The sequence below is a fragment of the Ovis canadensis genome, chromosome 2 (genome assembly GCF_042477335.2).
Source record: "Ovis canadensis isolate MfBH-ARS-UI-01 breed Bighorn chromosome 2, ARS-UI_OviCan_v2, whole genome shotgun sequence".
Lineage (NCBI taxonomy): Eukaryota > Metazoa > Chordata > Mammalia > Artiodactyla > Bovidae > Ovis > Ovis canadensis.
The window spans coordinates 144,131,385-144,148,766 of record NC_091246.1 but is presented as its reverse complement, the minus strand read 5'-3'; the positions used below and the strand labels follow the sequence as shown (position 1 = coordinate 144,148,766).

Here is a 17,382-nt window from a genome sequence, read left to right as displayed (position 1 = left end):
ATCTTATGTATATACATATATCTTATATATACACACACACATATATATTCTTTTTCAGATTATTTTCCATTATAGTTTATTGTAAGATATTGAGTATAGTTTGCTATACAGTAGGTTCTTGTTTATCTATTTCAAATTTCTATGTCCATGAGTCTTTCTATTTCATAAATAAGTTCATTAATATCTATTTCATATATAAGTTCATTTTAGATTCCACGTATAAGCAATAACATATGATGTTTGTCTTTCTCTGACTCACTTCACTCAGTATGATAATATCTAGGCCATCCATGCTGCCGCAGCTGGCATTATTTCATCCCTTTTTATAGTTAAGTAGTATTCTTTGCATGTATATACGCCACATCTTCATCCATTCTTCTATTGATGGCCATTTAGGTTGCTTCCATGTCTTAGCTATTGTGAAGAGGGATGGTATAAACATTGGGGTACATACATCTTTTTGAATTAGAGTTTCCTCCAGGAGTGGAATTGCTGGATCATATGGCAACTTTATTTTTATTTTTTTGAGGAATCTCCCTACTGTTCTCCATAGTTGCTGTATCAATTTACATCCCCACAAACAGTGTAGGAGTGCCCCCTTTCCTCCATACCCTCTCTAGCGTTTATTGTTTGTAGACTTTTTAATGATGACCGTTCTGATTGGTGTGAGGTTATACCCATTGTAGTTTGATTTACATTTCTCTAATGATTAATGATGTTGAGTACCTTTTCATGTATATGTTGGCAAGGAAGGCAGATATCAGAAGGTCAATATTGTTCTTGCTGAACTAATTACTGGCCCTACCAGCACCTTTCATCTTCAAAGAGCCCACAAGTAATAATTAACCGGAAGACTCATTCCCTAAAATTAGACACCATAAAATTACTAGAAGGACTCAGATGGAGGAGACAGTTGAAAGAAGTAACCTGGGAAAGCTTTAAGCGAGTTCTTTTATCTGTTAAAACACACACACACACACACACACACACACACACACATACATATTGCAGGTTATCTCAAGTAATAGAAGTATTAGTTTAAAATACTTGTGGTAATAAGAAGATGATGAAATGTGAAAGAAATACAAGAGCTTTAGTACATTTGGGGCCTTATTATTGAAATTGTTTGCTGGGAAGATCACACCCAGCTCTAAAGGTTCTTCTTTGACAAAGGTGCAAAGACAATTTGATGGAGAAAGGATTCTCTTTTGAACACATGATTCTGGGACAACTGAACGTTCCTAAGCAAAAGAAATAAGCCTCAACACACACCTTATACAAAAATGAACTTACGATGCATCATCAACCTAACTATAAGGTGGAAAACTATAAAACTTCAAGAAGAAAACATGAGAAAATCTATGTGACCTTGCATTTCCATGTTGAAAGCAAACTCTGAAAAAAAATGATAAATTGGACTTTGTAAAATTAAAAATGTTTGTTTTTTTTCATAGACAACTATTAAGAGAATGAAAAGACAAGTCAAATCTGGGTATAAGTCACATATTTTGTAAGGTTTCAAATCCAAAAGACATAAAGAACACTTCAAGCTCAATGATATGAAAATAAATGTAAAAATGGATAAAATATCTGAACACTTTGACAAGAAAGAGATATGGGTGGCATGTAAGTATGTGAAAAGACATTCAGTTGCATTCAGTTCAGTTCAGTCACTCAGTTGTGTCCGACTCTTTATGACCCCATGAATCGCAGCACACCAGGCCTCCCTGTCCATCACCAACTCCCGGTGTTCACTCAGACTCACGTCCATTGAGTCAGTGATGCCATCCAGCCATCTCAGTTGCATTAGAGAAATGCTAATGAAAACCACAATCAGATACCACGACATACCTAATAGAATGGTTAAAATCCCAAAGCGGACAATACCAAATGCTGGTGTGAATGCAGAGCAATAGGAATGCACATTCACTGCTGGTGGGAATACAGACATTTTGGAAAACAATTTGGCAGTTTCTTATAAAGTTAAACAAAAATTTACCATGCAGCCCAGTAAATCAATTCCTAGGTGTTTCCTCAAGCGAATTAAAAATTTGTATTCACCGAGAACCTATATATGAATGTTCATAGCAGCTTTTTGATACTCACCAAAATCTGGAACCAACCAAAATGTTTCTTGACAGGTAAATGGAAAAACAAATGATGGTACATCCATATAATGAAATACTATTCTATAATTAAAAGGAGTGGGCTACTGAGTCATGTAACATGCATGAATATTAAATGAGTTTTTCTTTTTTTAAAAAATATTTGTATGTATGTATTTGGCTGCACCAAGTCTTTCTTGTTTGTGGCATGGGGGATCTTTAGTTGCATCATACCAGCTCTCAGTTATGGCATGCAGACTCTAACTTACGGCATGCATACGTGCTAAGTTGCTTCAGTTGTGTCCAACTCTTTGCAAGACTGTAGACTGTAGCCGGCAAGGCTCCTCTGTCCAAGGGATTCTCCAGGCAAGAATACTGGAGTGGGTTGCCATGCCCTCCTCCAGGGGATCTTCCTGACCCAAGGATCAAACCCACTTCTCTTGTTTCCTGCATTGGTATATGGGTTCTTTACCACTAGCCCCAGCTGGGAAGCCCTTAGTTGCAGCATGTGGGATCTAGTTCCCCAACCAGGGATCCAGTGCTCACCCCTTGCATTGGGAGCATGGACTCTTAGCCAGTGGACCACCAGGGAAGTCCTCTTAAGTGCATTTTTCTAAATGAATAAAACTAGACCCAATAGTCTACAAATTGTGTAATTTCATTCATATGCCATTCTGGGAAGTGCAAAACTATAAGGATGGAAAACAGACTAATGGTTGCCAAGGGGGAATGGCTTATCACAAAGGGGCCATGTAAGGGACGTTTTAAAGTGATAGAAGTGTTCTGTATGGTAGTATGGTGTTGGATACATGCATTTGTAAAAATTCATAGAAATACACATCACAAAGAACAAATTATACTGTGTGCAAATGTAAAGAAAATCATGATGGATCCAGGATCCCAGCCTGGGACTAATGAATCTAACTGTATTGCACAGATAAAGATTACCATATATCTTCACTTTGTTGAAGGGGGTCAGGGGGCAGAGGAGCTGACCAAAGTAACTTTAGGAAATGGTGTTTTGACTGGAAACTGTAAAGCAAAAGATAAAAAACTGTATGTAAATACAATACTGTAGTCGATAAATAGTTTCTCACAGGAGTTCATGTTAACAATTATGAATCTACCTTGTGTATGTACTCAAGTTGAAAAAGTGAGTAAGGAGTAAATAAATGATAGGTAATAGAAGATAGGTTTCTCACTGTCAGGGACAAAAGTTACAAATAAACACAGGGCAAATGCCAGAATGAATACTGTAGTGCTCAATTCGAGTTGCAGACAGTGTGAAGTCATATTTAGTTTAACATACACAGATAGAGAAATAGAGAAATGTTATAAATATGTATATATACTTAGATCAGTATATAGTAACATGTTTTCTGGCTCTGTCTGCTGAGGAGATCAAAGAGTGGTGACACTTTGATAGCAAACAGAATACCCAGCACCAACATCTTAGTTTCTAAATACCATTTTCCACTTAAAGGCATCAGAGCTCCTTGGAGGAATGGCTGAGACTAGGACTGAAACAGGAAAAATACAAGATAAGCCTGGAGCATTTTGTAGCCATAAAGTACAGAAATGCTCAAGTAACAAAAGAATGGCTGCATAACAATGTGAATATATTTGATACCACTAAGCTTCACACTTAGAAATGCTGAAGATGGTAAATTTTAGGTTATTTGTATTTTAACACACACACAAAAGCCTGTCAAAGGGATACAGAGGCCAACCCAAAAGCGGTCCCACAATTTGAACCAAAAAATATACCATTTTGCTTTCCTACCAGCATTGAATAACATGGTACTGGATTATAGTCAAAGAATATAATGAATATACATGAGCCTAATCATTTTATATAAGTAAAATGATTAAATAAAAAAATAGGAGAGAAAAGGCAAAATTTCTTACAGAAGAATTCCAAATTATTTGTATATTCCCCCATCTAGGAGGTGGAACTGAAGGGTAAGCTAGACCTAGTAACTTGCTTCCAGGGGAAAGGGAAAAATAGTAACTTTACTATTAAGGCAGATAGCATCTTAACAAAGGGATCAAAGTTAACATCACCAGTAATGCCATGCTATAGTGAATGATGCAATGATGTAATGATATGATGTAATTAAAAGGGCACTTCACCTCTTGGTCTTGCTCCCCAAATTCCATAAACCAAGTCTAATCATGAAAAAAACATTGTTGTCGTTCAGTCGCTAAGCTGTGTGGGCCTCTTTGTGGCCCCATGAACTATAGCACTTCAGGTTCCCTGTCTTCCACTGTCTCCTGGAGTTTGCTCAAGAAAACATTAGAGATACCCAAATGCATGCATATTTTACAAAGTACCTGACTAGTGCTCTTTTTTTTTTTTTTTTTTGGCTGCACTGGGTCTTAGTTGTGGCATGTGAACAATCATCTTTACTTCAGCATGCAGAATCTTTAGTTGTGGCACTCAGTTACAGCACATGGGATATGGCTCCCTGACCAGGGATCAAACTTGGGCCTCCTGCATTGAGAGTGTGGAGTCTTAGCCACTGGACCACCAGGAGGTCCCTGACCAGTGTTCTTTGAAACTGTCAAAGGCAAAGACCTCATGTAGTTTACATTCTAATATGCAAATAAGCATACATTGAGAGAAGGTCTCTGCTTATATTTCTTAGCTCCCAGTGCCCAAAGAGAAAATCTATTGACCTAGCTAGTCACCACCAACTGTTATTTGTTTTTTAGGATAAGGAGGTGGGTGGGTGGAGGCAGAGCTTTTCTTAATAGCCACCCCACAGGTTATTGGTTAGTGCAGTTGTTGGTTGCTGGTAAGTCAGGGGGTCCCCTCCACTCCAGTTAGCTATGACTGGGGTTCTAAGTCATATAACATGACCCCTCCTGAGGTTTGCTCCTTCAGCAAAACAATCCAGGTCAGGAAAGGGTTATAGATGAAGGAGGCCCTGCTATTTGACTATGCAGAGTGGTTGCCCTCCAAATGCCCTAGGAGCCAACCTTTCCCAGAATAGTCTGGAGGCAAAAATATTAGGCTGTACTAGCCAATATGTCACAAATAACCCTTCTATCATGAACTGCTTATTTATGGAAACTCAGAATTAATGAAACCCAGAATAGACACACAAATTGCATCTCAGATGCTTTTTATTCCAGAAAAATAGATTTCATCTTATTTGATTTCTTTTAGTCTGTAGATATTTGCTTTTGTTGGGCTTTATTTTTCTGTTGCCTGTGATGTTTCAAAATACCAACTTGCCTGCAGCAGATTCCTACTTCAATTGAGACTGATTTGGACAATAATCTCCCAAGTGTTCCCTTCCATCATGACATCAATTTATATTAGCTTTGGCAATATCCTTGGGATTTTATGCTCTGCCCTCTGAACATACTTCCCCAAGTAAAAGAGGAAAATGAATGGCACTAGGAAAATAGGAGCAACGGTTATCACATATTCTCAGGTCCAAATCGGGGGAGCCTTGCACCTCACCCTCTACCAGTTGCCACTAAAGAAATAACACAGGGTTTGATGAGACACAAACAGGAAGAGCAGAGGTAACTTATTAGTTGATCCTGAAAAGGAAAGGTTTGGAAACTCTTCATCACGCACTTTCAAATCAACGAACAATACTACCATGTTCCCAACACTCAAACAAGAACTGGGAGTCTAAAAGGGAAAAATATGATCCTCAGTCTGAGTGAATAGACTATAAATGGTGGAAAAAAGCGTGGTAGTGTGATGATGCTGCCAGAAATGAAGGGAGTAACTACTCCAGGAACTCAGGGCACGGAAAAGAGTCATACTGAATTTAAGGGTAAATCAGTGACATTTGAGATGGGTCTTAAGGGATTAGTTAGAATTTTTTGAAATAGAAAATGTGGAAAACAGCATCTCAGATGTATGGATGAGCTTGAATAAAGTCAAGAAGGTAAAACACTAAATGATCTGTATGAGAAACAGTAGGTAGTCACTCGTAGCGCTGAGACATATTACAGCTCTAAGGAAGGGTGGAAGTTGCCCATGGGCTACCTTGGGTCTCCACGAACCATGGCTTCATGCTGGACGTCTGGGAAACAAATATTTTGGCCATTGAACATAGCAATAACTTATGACCTCACCACGAAGAGGATTATAATTGCCAAGCAGAAAAAGAAAATAATCATCAAATCTAGTTCTTATAATGACTCCTTTGTGTTAGTTTCATTAATTTGCTGAATTAGCTGACAAACACTTTGCTGAATATTAGGAACACAGAGCTGACTTCACTCCCTTTCCTGTCTTTGAGGAGCCTAATAACTGGAGATTTCATTTCTTTATGTATGTACTGGTTTCCTAAAAACCTGGTATTGGTCTATTGACATCAAAGAAAGAAATATTATTTTTGTTTTTTTTATTTTAAATACTTTTGTTACAAAAGGAGTCCATGAGCATTTTAGAATGTAGAACAAGCCAAAACAAAAAAGAAAACATCTCTGTCACTGCCCGGAGATCACCACTCTTACCCTTGGTTGGTATCATGCCACATTTTTATATGGATATTATATATTAACATGTATTTTATTTACAAAAATGTTTTCATATTGTTTACAGGCATATTCTGTCTTTAACCGGTTTTTTTTTCAGTCAATAATTTCCACTTTTCCATGACAGTAAATGCTTTTCTTCAAACAGTATTCACATTTTCCCAATTAAGCCCAAAATGTCTTTTACAGCAGATTTCTCCAAATCAGCCCCCAACTCATCACCTTTCATTACACCTTTCATTACCTTTCCTGGTTATTTCCTTCATATCTCTTAACCCAGCATAAACCCTTTCTTTAAAAAAAAAATTTTATTACTTTGTTTTGGCCGTGCTGGGTCTTCGTTGCTGTGTGCAGGCTTTCTCTAGTCGCTGCGAACAGGGGCTACTCTCTAGTTGCAGCGCACAGGCTTATCCTTACAGTGGCTTCTTTTCTTGTGGAGCGTGGGCTGTAGCTCATGGGGGCTTCCGTAGTTGTGGCACATGGCCTTAATTGCCGAAGGCATGTGGACTCTTCCTGGACTAGGGATGGATCCCACGACCCCTGCTTTGGCAGGTGGATTCTTAACCACTGGACCCTCAGGGAAGTCTTAAACCCTTTCTTATTATTCGACTTGATGAAAAGAACTGGCTAGCTGTTCCAGAGAATAGCCATTTTCTTTTCTTTCTTTTTTTTTTTTTTTTTTGCGTGCCTCCTTCCTTGTGAATTCATTTTACTTGTTCTCCTATTCTCTTTATTCCTGTAAACAGAAACAGGAAGATCTAACTAAAGGCGTGAGAGGAGCAAGTAAACCTTTTGGGCTGGAATACTTCATGGGTACTTCACGTTGCTTCATATTAGAATGCATTTGTTCTGATACCTGGTTGGTCTTCCGTCGCTGATGGTCAAATTGGCCCGTGGGCAGTAACTGGGGATTTGGGGGGCGGGGGGAAGGGATAAAAGGGGGAACAGAATAGGAAAAAGTGTGACAACTACCTAAAGGAAGTGGAATGGGGACCTCAGCCGGCAGGTCATCCAACCGGGTTTCCCACACTGGCATCGCTCAGGTTGTGACCGACTGATCTTATTTTCACAATGAGAGAAGGCAAAAAAGAAAAACAAAAAGAGAACTTTGATGGGTCCTCCATGACTCTCTAGGACAGGTGTTTTATAAAGGGAACATTTTCCTTTCTAAAACTGAGCTGAGCTGGGCGGACGCGGTAGTCCACTCACGGAGAGCCACTACCAGGACCCTTTGTATAACCCGGAGACATGACCTACAAGTTTAGAAACCCCGCGAATAGGGAGCTCCCTGTGTTCGCATCGGGCCCTATTCTTTTCAGCAGGAGCCCCTTTCCGGCCTCTGGCCACCAGGGGGAGCTACAGTCGAGCAACTGTTCTTCAGGAACAGCGGGAACGCGTCTAGATGAATCTTGTCAAGCCAAGGGACCCGTAGCAAGCAAGGTATCGAGGCCGGATGAACCGTGTTTCTGCTCTCTCGCGAGCATAAGTAGGCCTCACCCCGCCCTCCGCTCCAGGCTTTCCTCCTTCCCGGCCCGCGTGGCGCCTCAGACCCCTCCCGGGGGCTCGCGGCAGGTGGCGCTGTCTGCGGCGTCGCAGCGGCCCTGGCTGCCGCGGTGACCATCTCCCAGCGGGCAGTGCGGCCCGGCTCTCCGGAGGCAGCGAGTGCCACGTCCCAAGTGCTACGCGGAGGAGCGGAGCGGACGGCGCGCGGGGGGCGGGGAGCAGCGCGGAACCCAGCCCGGCTACACTGATCGCCCGCCGCCATGGGCTCCTCGCAGAGCGTCGAGATCCCTGGCGGGGGCACGGAAGGCTACCACGTCCTGCGGGTAAGGGCTTCGACAGCGGCCGGGGGGCGGCGGGCGGGAGGCGGGGCCCGGCCGCGGGGAGGCGGAGGCCCCGACGGACTTCTTCCCGGGGCAGCCAGGCCCGACCCCGTGAAGGAGCGGTGGTCCAGGGCGCATCGTTGGACAAGGCCGGCTCGGGCGGCCGCTCGCATCCTGCCTCCCTGGAGCGCCCGGGGTCCTTCGCTTTGGGAGGACGGGCTGGAAACCGAGGAGGCAGCAGGCGACTGGGCCGGGGGTGGCCCAGGAGAGGGGGCAACCCTGACTCCTTTTTCTCTTCGCGGCCTTCTCAGCCCCCTCCCCTTTATTCTTAGCTCTCAAAGTTGGGGAAGGCTCGGGGGGTGGGGGTGGGAGGAGCCCAGACTGCAAAAGAGATGATGGTGAAGGTAGCATTTCAATTCTCCAAGAAAAGGAAACCTGGCACCCGCAGACTAGAGGTGGGGGGTGAGACGGCTCGTGTTAATTCACCTCGGCGCTGCCTGGATGTCCGGAAAAGCCAGTTAGGCAACGAAACGAATTGCCTAGAAGTAGGTTTAACGGACTTAAACCTACTTGATTTTCACTGGATTTCTCTCCCTCCTGTGTCGCTGTTGACCTTCCCAACCCTCCTCCACATTTCCTGGCGGGGGCAACTTCCGTTCTCCTTTTTCCTAAGGCTGCTCAGGGTGTAGTGCATTTTAAGATTTAGATCCACAGTGTAAAAGGTAATGGAAAGGAACTTAAAAAAAATCCAGGTAAGTAAAGGAAAGCAAGTTCAGTCACCAGGATGCAGAGAAACAGTATTTCGAAAGGCGTTTGCTCAGGCCCAGCTATGAACAGCCTGGATTGTACAGAGCTGATCCTTTCCTCAAGGAGTTGGGAGTCCTTTCCTCAAGGAGTTGGGAGTCCTTTCCTCAAGGAGTTGGGAGTCCTTTCCTCAAGGAAGTGGCAGTGTTGGTGGTGTGCTGTGACACCTGCGTGAGTGATAACATGATGGACTGTTAACAAAGTGGCCCCAATCCGTGGTGCTATTTCAGGACATAATAGAGTGTAAATAGATGTTAGCTCCTGAGCTCCTCACAGGCAAGAGCGTTTTCACTGAAAGTGGGAAAGTGCGCTTCCTAGTGCTGCGCTCATCTTCTGCCTTCGGTCCCATGTTTCAGGTGAGAGAACGAACATCTCTTAAACTAAATTACCAGACATCTGCCTAATGGGGCTGTGATCAATCACCTCTCTGATTTTCAGGATTATCACAGGTAGTTGTCCCTCCATTCTGCTAAAAATTCCTCTTGAAGCCACACTCTGGGTGTGTGGAAAGGATAATTTTCCCAGAAAATAAAGGGAATCTATATATAAATCATAATACCTTCCTGTTCCGTTTAGCTAAGCCAATCCCCAGCTGCCACACTGATGGGGGAAATGCAAGGAGAATTGTCAGATCCCAGATGTGAAGTGAAAGTTACTGGCAGTATTTTTCTTTGTATTCTCCGGTTCCATTCCTACCTCTCTGCTGTGTGTTATCCAGTATTACAAGCCGATTGTGGCTGTGAATCCTTGGGGATTCATGATATTTTTATGATAACGTGTTCTAGGTAAAGCACAGTATTAATGAATGTTAAAAGTCTGTAGGAAAGCTGTGCACATCAAAAGGATTCCAGTTCGGTGACTTCTGTTAATGACTGTGGGATGTTAAACAAGTTGGAATGCTGTGGTTTTTTTTTTTAACATAGGTGCATCTCAGTAAATCAGTACTCATATTCAGTACTGCAGATGCTATTAATCTATAAATCTGGTTTTTAGAATTAGTAGGGACAACCTTAGTTTCCAGTCTGCATCTGGAGCATAAATGTTGCAAAAGATGAAGTAACTCTTCTTTCATTTGAGTTTTATTAGAGGGAGCTTTAAAAATAGTAATGATCATCTACTTTAGGAGAATTTTTTAAATGTTTCAGAGTTCCTAACCCACTCTGCCCCATTCTGTAATAGGTTTCTTTATCTTTGTTTTTAGAGGAGAAAAGTATTATGTTAAATCTCAACATATAAAAATCTTATTTCCATTTGTTATTGCCTAAATTATGGTTGTATATTCTGTCTCTGGATTAGTGAGCTTGTAAACCAGAGTAAATATGACAGGATAATCATGGAATAAAATCACCCGTGTTTAATAAGTTCTAGAATGGTTTAATTAAAACCTAGTTTTCTTTAATAATTCTTTGGCTGTTTTCTTGCTAGTGATAAAAACTTGTGTAAGTGTGTTTTGAAATACCAGTTTATAGTGCACACATATCCATTGCTAGTTATTATGTTATTTTTAAATTGTATTCCTACAATTCATAGATTGAACTTTCTGTTTTTTCCATTATTTTTCTAGATCTGTTGTTAGATTCTGCTTTAGAAAAGTACTTAGGAGACAACTTTGAAGTGATTCCAGATTTTCTGCTATCAATAATTTACTTTTTATCTGTTATGTATTAATGCACATTTCCATGTTGTGATCGTATTACATACCCAACTCTCCATACTTAACCTAGAAGTGACCGATACAGTTTGTGTATCCTTTCAAAAGTGTTTTATGCATGTAAAACAATCCATACCCCACCCCCAACTTTTAACTCTGTTTTCGTTTATAACTGTTAGAATCACATGATACATACTGTTAAACACCCTGGCCTTCTTAATTTGGAAGAGCATGGTCTCTGTCTTTCCGTAGCAGCACACAGAGATCGGCTTCTCACTTTATCTTAGCTCCTTAGTGAATCTGTTATAATATAGTTTGGTTAAGCACCACCCCCTGGTGTTAGACACTTAGTTTTTCTAGTCTTTTGTTGTTGCAGGTATTTATCTACAACCTTTTATCTTCACTGAATTGTATTTCCCCATATTAGTGAATTCTAATGTCTATTTATATGAACATTGGTCTCCATTTTAATAAATTACTGCATTGTTTTCTGATTATCAGCACATGTTTATTAGAAATCATTTGGATAAGTTCAAAAAGTTTAACAAAGAACCTCAATTACCTGCAATCTTACCATCTAAAGGTAACTACTGTTAAAATTTTTTCCTGTCCTTTTTTTTTTTTTCCTGTCACTAATGTTGCCCCTTAGTCACGTTTCACAAAGATTTTCAGTAATTTAACATATTTAAGTATATTACAGTATGGCCAAAAGTTATCATAGGATGTTAGCTTTACAGCTTATCCAACAGCTGAGGAGCTGTTAAATAAATTAGGGCCTAACTGCAGGTTGGAATGCTATGCATTCAGTGAAAACTATGTTTCAAAACACTCTGGGTTGATAGATGTGCCTTCACGTATGTTTATGTGCATGTGCATATACATTCAAGTGCCCAGGAAAATGGAAAGCTAAAAAGCCAGGATATTAAAAGGATAGTTGGTGGATGGCAACATTTTTATTCTTTTAATTTATTTTCCCAATATGTTCACAGTGACTGAAATATTTATATATTTTTAGAAAATATAGTTATAAAAATTATTTTTTTAAGTGGACTACTAGTGGAAGATTTTAAAATTTCCTGAGAAGCTTCCTTTTAAAAAATAACATTACAAAAAAAAAATAAATTAAAAAAAATTAAAAAATAACGTTACAGGAAAATTTCCTGGCAGACGTCATAAGCCACATGGTAAGCCCAAAAGAAAAAGAAAAGAAAAATAACATTATATTTTGGATTTCCATATGAATTGGGTCCGATTCTGTGTTCACCATGCATACCACTTGTATTCCCATTCTCTAATCCTAACATAAAGCAGGAGAAATGTTAGCCAGGACTTCTCAGCCTTGTTAGAAGTTACTACAGTTGAAGTAACTGTATTTAATAGAGAATTCTTGCCTAGATTTTCTGTTATCAAGTGAAACCATCAAGGCCATTTTCAAAATTTTTGGAGTTGCCTTATGGGTGCCCCTTGTAAGATGTTTCTAAATTAAAATATTCAAATTAATTCCACTCTGCACTTCATACTCTTTGAAATGGGGGATATCTGAGGACATTCTGGAGCTGGTGTTCACAACAGTATGGGGACATGGAAAATGTCATGTTCACTATTCCTTATAATTTCCTCTGAGAGAGATTTTGAGATGATGGAAGTTTTGAAGGAGAGGCCATTGAGATGAATTGCGTCTCTAGTATAATAACAGGCCTTTATCTTCTGAACCATTTGCTGCATACTGGGCAGTATTGGGTATTCTCCTTAGAGGATAAAGGGACAGTAAGTGAAATTATTTCTATAGAAAACAATACCAAGACCATATCTACTGTTATATAGATGTGCTCTTTCTTAATGGTACCTAAGTAATCTACATTAAATCCTGCAAGATTTCAACTTCATTCTTATTTTGAGAAAATGAAATCCCATTATTTGGTAGTCATAATTTTTTTTTATTCCAACGCAGTGTTTAACTTTTTTAACTCATACCCCTATTTGAAAAACATAAAAATCTCACTGTTAGCCCCTTCTCTTTTCACTCACTCTGAAAACAATGGGTGCAAAAAGAAAACAGTGGGTTATCTGATATTTTCTAAATATGATCTTATAATTGAAAAAGTTTTATAAGCACCATTTAAAGATTCTACCCTGCTCCCCAAATTGACCTCTGCTAATAAAAGGCTATGAATTGTTTCAAACGTCTTTTGCTTTCAGATGTAGAATCTGAACACTTCATTTATTACGGATGCTTTATCTGGGCTTCTTTGGTGACACTAGTGGTAAGGAACCCAACATAAGAGATGCTGGTTCGATCCCTGGGCCAGGAAGATCCTCTGAAGAAGGAATGGCAGCCCACTCCAGTATTCCTGCCTGGGAAATTCCACAGCCAGAGGAGCCTGGCGGGCTGCAGTTTACAGGGCCACAAAGAGTCAGACACAGCTGAGTGACTGAGCGCAGGCACCCAGGAGTGTTGCATTCATTGTATGAAATACAGTGTAGGTGAACCTTAGGACACTTTTAGGAATTATCAGTATCTTTGAACATAAACTTTTTCCAATATTAATAAGCCTCAAACAAATTAGTGCGGTCACGTTGTTTGTATACCCTTATACATTTTTTATGATGAAGAGTATTCTTAGGTATGGACTTAAGGATCCTCGTTTGGAGAGACCTGCTCTTGGTGGGTGATTATGGTTTCCAGCTCTGGTCATTAAGGAGTAACGTACACAAAACTGGCCTTAGTGGCTTTCTGGGTCAAATATTGACAGGGCTTTTTAATAATTACCGTGACGTTTTTGTAAGAATTGAACTTAGAAAAACCACTAACATCAGTACATTCATTTTGTTGGCTTTAATATTCTACCAAAATTGTTAATTACATTGCTTGATTCACTAGTAAAATATCAGTTAACAATCTAAGTAGAAAATATCCATGAAGATTGGATATGTGCTTTAGAATCTGACTGTAGCTTGCCTTGGGAGTTGTAGATTATCAAGTAAGATGATTTTTTCCGCACAATATATGCAAAGCCAAACGAGTTACTCTGGGAGACTGTGTACTTCCTTTTGACACTGCATATAAATTTACTACCGCATTAAGAGGATGGTGCTTGTGGGTGTGTTTTTTTTAAGCACCAGTGAGAAAGCATTTAAGCACATTTTCAGCAACAAGGAACCTTGTGGACATGGATAGATACATTAAGAAACTATCATAGCTAACTATTGGAAACCACCGTCATGAATCACTAGATTCTAGTGTCATTCCATCAATTCATTGTTTTTCCTTGGACAAATTGTTGGACTTCTTTGAGCTTTGTTCTTTTTATCTGAAAAGTGGGGAGAGTAGGAATGCCTCCTCCAGAAGTAATGCCTTTTTTAAAAAACTAAAAGCCACATCAGATAGTGTATAAGAAAATACTTTGGAAAAACATGGAGCACATTGTTTATTAAAACTGTGCTGTCCACCACCTCATTGGTTATTCTGAAGATTAAATGGCATATTCCATGTAAAGCACTTAACATAGGGTCTGGAATGTGATTAAAACTCAATAAATGTCACCTGGCGCCTTTATGAGCATTTACATTATTTTGTCACCCATTGAGAACCACTACTGTAGTGACAATACTGTTAAAATAAACTTGTAAATATTTTAAATAGTATTTCCACTTAGTCACTCAGCGGCTACTTTTGGTCCGTGTACCTAACCATGTACTTTAATGCTGTTATAAGTTTTGGATCAGATCTGACCCATTAATTGTATAAATGTGCTTAATTTTTGAAGACCCTCATTTCTGAGGAGATTTTATATCCGTATGTTAAAAGACAGATGAGTGCCAGTGTTCTTTTCATTGCTTTGCTATTTTTGTTACTGAACACGTGAACTAAAAGTCGGTATGATTAAAACGATCTTGTTGAGTTTGATCTACTCTATAGAATCAATAGATAGCTTAGCAAGAGACTTCTTTCTTGCTGAGTCATTAGATCTTAAAAACTATCTAGCCAGCCTCCTCACTGTACAGCTAAGGAAAAGGAACAGGAGAGATTATTGCCTGAGGTCACGAAGCAAGTTTTCTTTCCCTAAGAAACAAGTACCTGAGTTGGTATCTGAAGAGTATAAAGTGAGGTGGCAGGTTGTCAGAATTTTAGTTTCTTTTGGAGCAGACTGATTTCTTTTAAAATCGTTTTTCTAACCTACAGATCTGTTCTAGAAAGCTATTATGTAATGATGGGTTTTTACTTCATTTAGTTATCCAAATTTCATTTCTAATTGCTCCATATGTTACAAGTGATAGAGTCAGAATCAGGAGAGCAAAATCTTTTGAGTTATTTTGGTAGAACATGTGAGAAGAAATGCTTTAACAGGTGAGCCTTGCACTCTTCTAGTCCGTTTCAAAACTGTTTGCCACACAGTTGGGAGTGCGTGCACGGGTGCTCACTCACTGGAGTCGTGTCTGACTCCTTGCAGCCCCATGGACTGCAGCCCACCAGGCTCCTTTGGCCATGGAATTCTCCCGGCAAGAGGACTGGAGTGGGGGTTGCCATGCCCTCTTCCAGGGGATCTTCCTGATGCAGAGATCGAACCCACATTTCCTGCATACCAGCCAGAAGCTTGGATATCTTTGCATGTAAGCTTATAAAACAGCTCGTCTGGTGATATCCTGTGTTCAGAAAGTAGCGTGTGGTTCCCTTTCCTTACTTTAAGGTATTAGTTCTGTACCCTTTAGATGAAGTACACAAGTAAAGAGATGAATACTTCACTAGGAATCAACCCAGCATGGAACGATGAGGTCTGTACACAAAGAAGTCATTCACAAAGATCACATATTGAATGATTTTATGTGAGATGTCCAGAATAGGTAAATCCATGGAAACAGGAACTAGGATAGTGGTTAGTTACCAGGGGCTGGGGCAGTGAGGAGCAGCTGTTTAGTGGGCACAGACTCTCTTCCTGGGGTGACCTTACTGAGGCATGAGTTTCGGTACTTCTCTATTTTGACGTTTGTCAGTTCGGTCATGATTCACTAAATCGATCTCAGAATCCACTGAAACTGCCTGTAGTGATTGAGTGAATCCACATTAGGGATTATTTATGTATAGTTGGTAATTCAGAATCCAGCTTCCAATCACTGGTGCTAATTTATTTTTATGTAGTAGAGATGTCTGGCCCTTCACTATGCAGTTTCTGTCATAAACTCACTTTTTGCTTCTTGGAAGACTATAAAATGTGTAGCAAATGCCATTTGCTTATTGTAGCTGTGTTTTCTAGAGAGCTTGTGGAGGAGTGTTTCTTTTATGTTGTGAAGAAAAACGAGTGTTAGAGCAAGTTACTTTGTGGCCTTTACATTGGCTGCTGAGTCCTTTTAGACTTAGTTGCTGGCTTTCAAACTGTGTCCCTTGTAGGTGAGGTGTTAGGTATAGGTTCTTAAGATTGTGGTGATTTCATTTCTACCTTTTGGATAGAAGGACCATATCTTAAGACTTTTTATACGTAAGTGTACTGCTTGGTGAATTTTCAGAAACAACACACTCGTGTAACCAGCATTCTTTCCCTTTCTGTTCACACCCTTCAGTGCAGTTCAGTTGAGCCGCTCAGTCGTGTCCGACTCTTTGCGACCCCATGGACTGCAGCACGCCAGGCCTCCCTGTCCATCACCAACTCCCAGAGTTTACTCAGACTCATGTCCATTGAGTCGGTGATGCCATCCAGCCATCTCATCCTCTGTCGTCCCCTTCTCCTCCTCCCCCAGTCCCTCCCAGCATCAGAGTCTTTTCCAATGAGTCAGTTTTTCGCATTGGGTGGCCAAAGGATTGGAGTTTCAGCTTCAACATCAGTCCTTGCAATGAATATTCAGGACTGATTTCTTTTAGAATGGACTGGTTGGATTTCCTTGCAGTCCAAAGGACTCTTTATGAGTCTTCTCGAACGCCACAGTTCAACAGCAACAATTCTTCGGCACTCAGCTTTCTTTATAGTCCAACTCTCACATCCATACATGACTACTGGAAAAACCATAGCCTTGAGTAGTCGGACCTTTGTTGGCAAAGTAATGTCTCTGCTTTTTAATATGCTCTCTGGGTTGGCCATAACTTTTCTTCCAAGGAGCAAGCGTCTTTTAATTTCATTGCTGCGGTCACAATCTGCAGTGATTTTGGAGCCCCAGAAAATGAAATCTGACAGTTTCCACGTTCTCCCCACCTGTTTGCCATGAAGTGATAGGACCAGATGCTGTGACCTTTGTTTTTTGAATGTTGAGTTTTAAGCCAGCTTTTTCACTCTCCTCTTTCACCTTCACAAAGAGGTGAGAGTTCCCTCTTCACTTTCTGCCATTAAAGTATCATCTGCATATCTTAAGTTGTTATTTCTCCTGGCTGTCTTGATTCCAGCTTGTGATTAATCTGGCCTGGTGTTTTGCATGATGTACTTTGCATGTAAGTTAAATAAGCAGGGTGATGATATACAGCCTTGATGTACTTCTTTCCCAATTTTGAACCAGTCCATTGTTCTTT

The 17,382-nt window shown here is 40.2% G+C and overlaps 1 protein-coding gene across 1 annotated transcript in view; it reads left to right on the top strand.

The window, feature by feature from the left end:
* The first annotated feature begins 8,011 nt into the window (after positions 1 to 8,011).
* The window catches only part of GORASP2 (golgi reassembly stacking protein 2), a 29,608-nt gene continuing 20,237 nt past the window's right edge, over positions 8,012 to 17,382 (top strand). Inside the window, exon 1 of the mRNA XM_069577286.1 lies at positions 8,012 to 8,437. Within this exon, the coding sequence (XP_069433387.1) occupies positions 8,375 to 8,437 (63 nt within the window). The 5' untranslated portion in view covers positions 8,012 to 8,374. The remainder of the gene's footprint in view (positions 8,438 to 17,382) is intronic.